This window comes from Lottia gigantea, assembly GCF_000327385.1.
Source record: "Lottia gigantea unplaced genomic scaffold LOTGIsca_11, whole genome shotgun sequence".
In the NCBI taxonomy this organism is placed as follows: domain Eukaryota; kingdom Metazoa; phylum Mollusca; class Gastropoda; family Lottiidae; genus Lottia; species Lottia gigantea.
The window spans coordinates 2,108,250-2,111,488 of NW_008707001.1; the positions used below are offsets into that span (position 1 = coordinate 2,108,250).

A 3,239-nucleotide genomic window follows, 5' to 3' on the forward strand; every position below is an offset into this window, starting at 1 on the left:
GGGGGGGGGGGGGGCACTGCCCCCTCTGCCCCCACCCGTCCCTTATGTCAGTGATGGTCGGATGGTCTAACACGACAAAGGCGTCTAGTCGTTTTGATAGGCCATAGGCTTCCTCAACCGATCCTTTGACAGTTGGAAATAAAATAAGACTACGCTAATGCCGCTGTCCTTGCAAAATTTCCCTCATTGCACACTTTACGACGTCGCATGTCTTTATTACTCCAATGAGGTACAAGTAGGACGTATTCCAGTTTTTCGTTCAGATGTTTGTCATTTTCTATTTATTGTAAAAAAACACCCCTCTTTTCGGTCTCTTTAATTCTGGCACATTACTACATAGTACCACTAAATACTTTCCAAATGATGTATGGTTATAGTCGATCACATTAGTAGACAAATGGCAAATTCATTTTCTAGGCATGTTATATTTACAGATTTTGTTATTGTTGTGCAGCTAATTCTGATTCCCTTCCAATAAAAAATATAAGTACAAAGTTAGAATTTAAAAACCATTAGCAGAAAGAGAACGTTCATAAACTGAATATCACAATTATAGTATTACAATTTATAGCAATCACTTTCTGTGTGACCCCTGCATCTCAAAATTTTGTCTTTAGCGGATTTTACAATTTTTAATTGCCCTTGTCAACCTTTAGGACCTTTGAGGTATGGTTTCGGTGACTGTATTTACCTTGCTATACCCTTTCCAGCCATTGGGAGTGCACATAATGCACAAAATCAATTCATTTTTTCTAAATATCTTCTTGAGAGAACCCTCTAAGACGCTCTATGAGAGGCTTGCGACGATGACACCACAACAGAGTAGCCAAAATTTGAGTCAGTCTGCCCTCTATTTGTACCCCCTGTCTCTGAAGGCTGGTGCCGCCATTGAATTTTCATATGTGATACTTTTTAATAACGGTTCTATTGGTACTAGGGTTTTACTTGTTAATGATGTTTGATTCATTACCAGTCAAGACACTATTTGCTTGTTTGTTGTGTATGTTAAGCAGCTATGACGAGTGTGGCACCTGGCAAGGTATGCTTACTCTTCTAGACACCTGATACCACTTTTCATTATGAAATATTTACTCACTTATGATTGATATACTTCCTCATGTGAAAAGTTCATTAGCTACTAGCAATGTATTGCCAATATGTTTAGTTTTGCAGTTCGGATCGTTACTTGATTTATTTATTCAATAAGATGATCTCTTGCCAACCAATTCCATAGATTACAACTTCGCTTCTTTTTTCTAATATATTTTATCTCCATTGTAATCTAACAAGTTTTCCACTGCAGACCTAAATTCCAATGTCTCTGGGAAAGGATGTTATCTTCACACCAGCTGCTCTATCTCAAATTTGAGGGTATATTGACTTCTGTTGTGCCCCAATTCCTGCCCCGGGGGTGACCTATATTTTACAGATGTTCTGTAATAACATTCTTATCTTTCGAGAAGATAACAGATATCAAATATAAAGATATTTACTAGAAACAGTGTCCTACTTTTAAATGATGCAATGATGTTTGGTCGGTAGATGACAAGTTAACGTTCGCTTCTAGCAGAAGCTGGTATCGCAGACTATGTAATACAATGACAAAGTCCACTCTCTTTCGCCCCTTTGCTTTATGTGATGTTTGGCCAATAAAGTGTATAGATTCCTAACAGCCCCTCATCCCTGTTTTCTTAATTTAGACATGTGAAGATGATATCTCTCATGTTTTTATCCATTCATGTTCCTCATTTGTTTCCAATGCTCGCCATTTGTCTCCAGTGTTCATCATTTATCTCCAGTGTTTATCATTTTTCTCCAGTGTTCATCATTTGTCTCCAATGTTCACCATTTGTCTCCAGTGTTTATCATTTGTTTCCAATGCTCGCCATTTGTCTCTAATGTTTATCATTTGTCTCCAGTGTTTATCATTTGTCTCCAGTGTTCATCATTTGTCTCCAGTGTTCACCATTTGTCTCCAATGTTCATAATTTGTCTCCAATGTTGATCATTTGTCTTCAGTGTTCATCATTTATCTCCAGTGTTCACCATTTGTCTCCAATGTTCACCATTTGTCTCCAGTGTTCATCATTTATCTCCAGTGTTTATCATTTGTCTCCAATGTTTATCATTTGTCCCCAATGTTCATCATTTGTCTCCAATGTTCATCATTTGTCTCCAATGTTTATCATTTGTCCCCAATGTTTATCATTTGTCTCCAGTGTTTATCATTTGTCCCCAATGTTCACCATTTGTCTCCAATGTTTATCATTTGTCCCCAATGTTTATCATTTGTCCCCAATGTTCATCATTTGTCTCCAATGTTCATCATTTGTCTTCAGTGTTTATCATTTGTCTCCAATGTTCACCATTTGTCTTCAGTGTTTATCATTTGTCTCCAATGTTCACCATTTGTCCCCAATGTTCATCATTTGTCTTCAGTGTTTATCATTTGTCTCCAATGTTCACCATTTGTCTCCAATGTTTATCATTTGTCCCCAATGTTTATCATTTGTCCCCAATGTTCATCATTTGTCTTCAGTGTTTATCATTTGTCTCCAATGTTCACCATTTGTCTCCAATGTTTATCATTTGTCCCCAATGTTCATCATTTGTCTCCAGTGTTTATCATTTGTCCCCAATGTTCATCATTTGTCTCCAATGTTCACCATTTGTCTCCAATGTTCACCATTTGTCTCCAATGTTTATCATTTGTCTCCAGTGTTTATCATTTGTCTCCAGTGTTCATCATTTGTCTCCAGTGTTCACCATTTGTCTCCAATGTTCACCATTTGTCTCCAATGTTCATCATTTGTCTCCAGTGTTCACCAATTGTCTCCAATGTTTATCATTTGTCTCCAGTGTTTATCATTTGTCTCCAGTGTTCACCATTTGTTTCCAATGTTCACCATTTGTCTCCAATGTTCATCATTTGTCTCCAGTATTCACCATTTGTCTCCAATGTTCCCCATTTGTCTCCAGTGTTCATAATTTTTCTCCAATGTTCACCATATGTCTCCAATATTTATCATTTGTCTCCAATGTTCCCAATTTGTCAGTCCAATATTCATCATTTGTCTCCAATGTTCCCCATTGGCCTTTGTGATGTTCGCTCGTTCCCACAAAACCAGGTATCCAGGTTGTTCGTTATGCTTACGACATGGTGCACCGACTCACAGGTAACGGAAGAATGCCCGGTATCTGAGGATTTTTCCATAAAACATATATCTCTGATCTGTCGG

The 3,239-nt window shown here is 37.7% G+C and overlaps 1 protein-coding gene across 1 annotated transcript; it reads left to right on the forward strand.

Annotated features, from left to right (window-relative positions):
- Positions 1-2,603: 2,603 nt before the first annotated feature.
- LOTGIDRAFT_69623 (hypothetical protein) lies at positions 2,604-2,942 on the forward strand (the record flags this gene model as incomplete). Its single annotated transcript, XM_009047129.1, has 1 exon — positions 2,604-2,942. A coding segment is annotated over one exon (339 nt), but the record flags the coding sequence as incomplete, so codon positions are not given.
- Between the last annotated feature and the right edge of the window lie 297 nt (positions 2,943-3,239).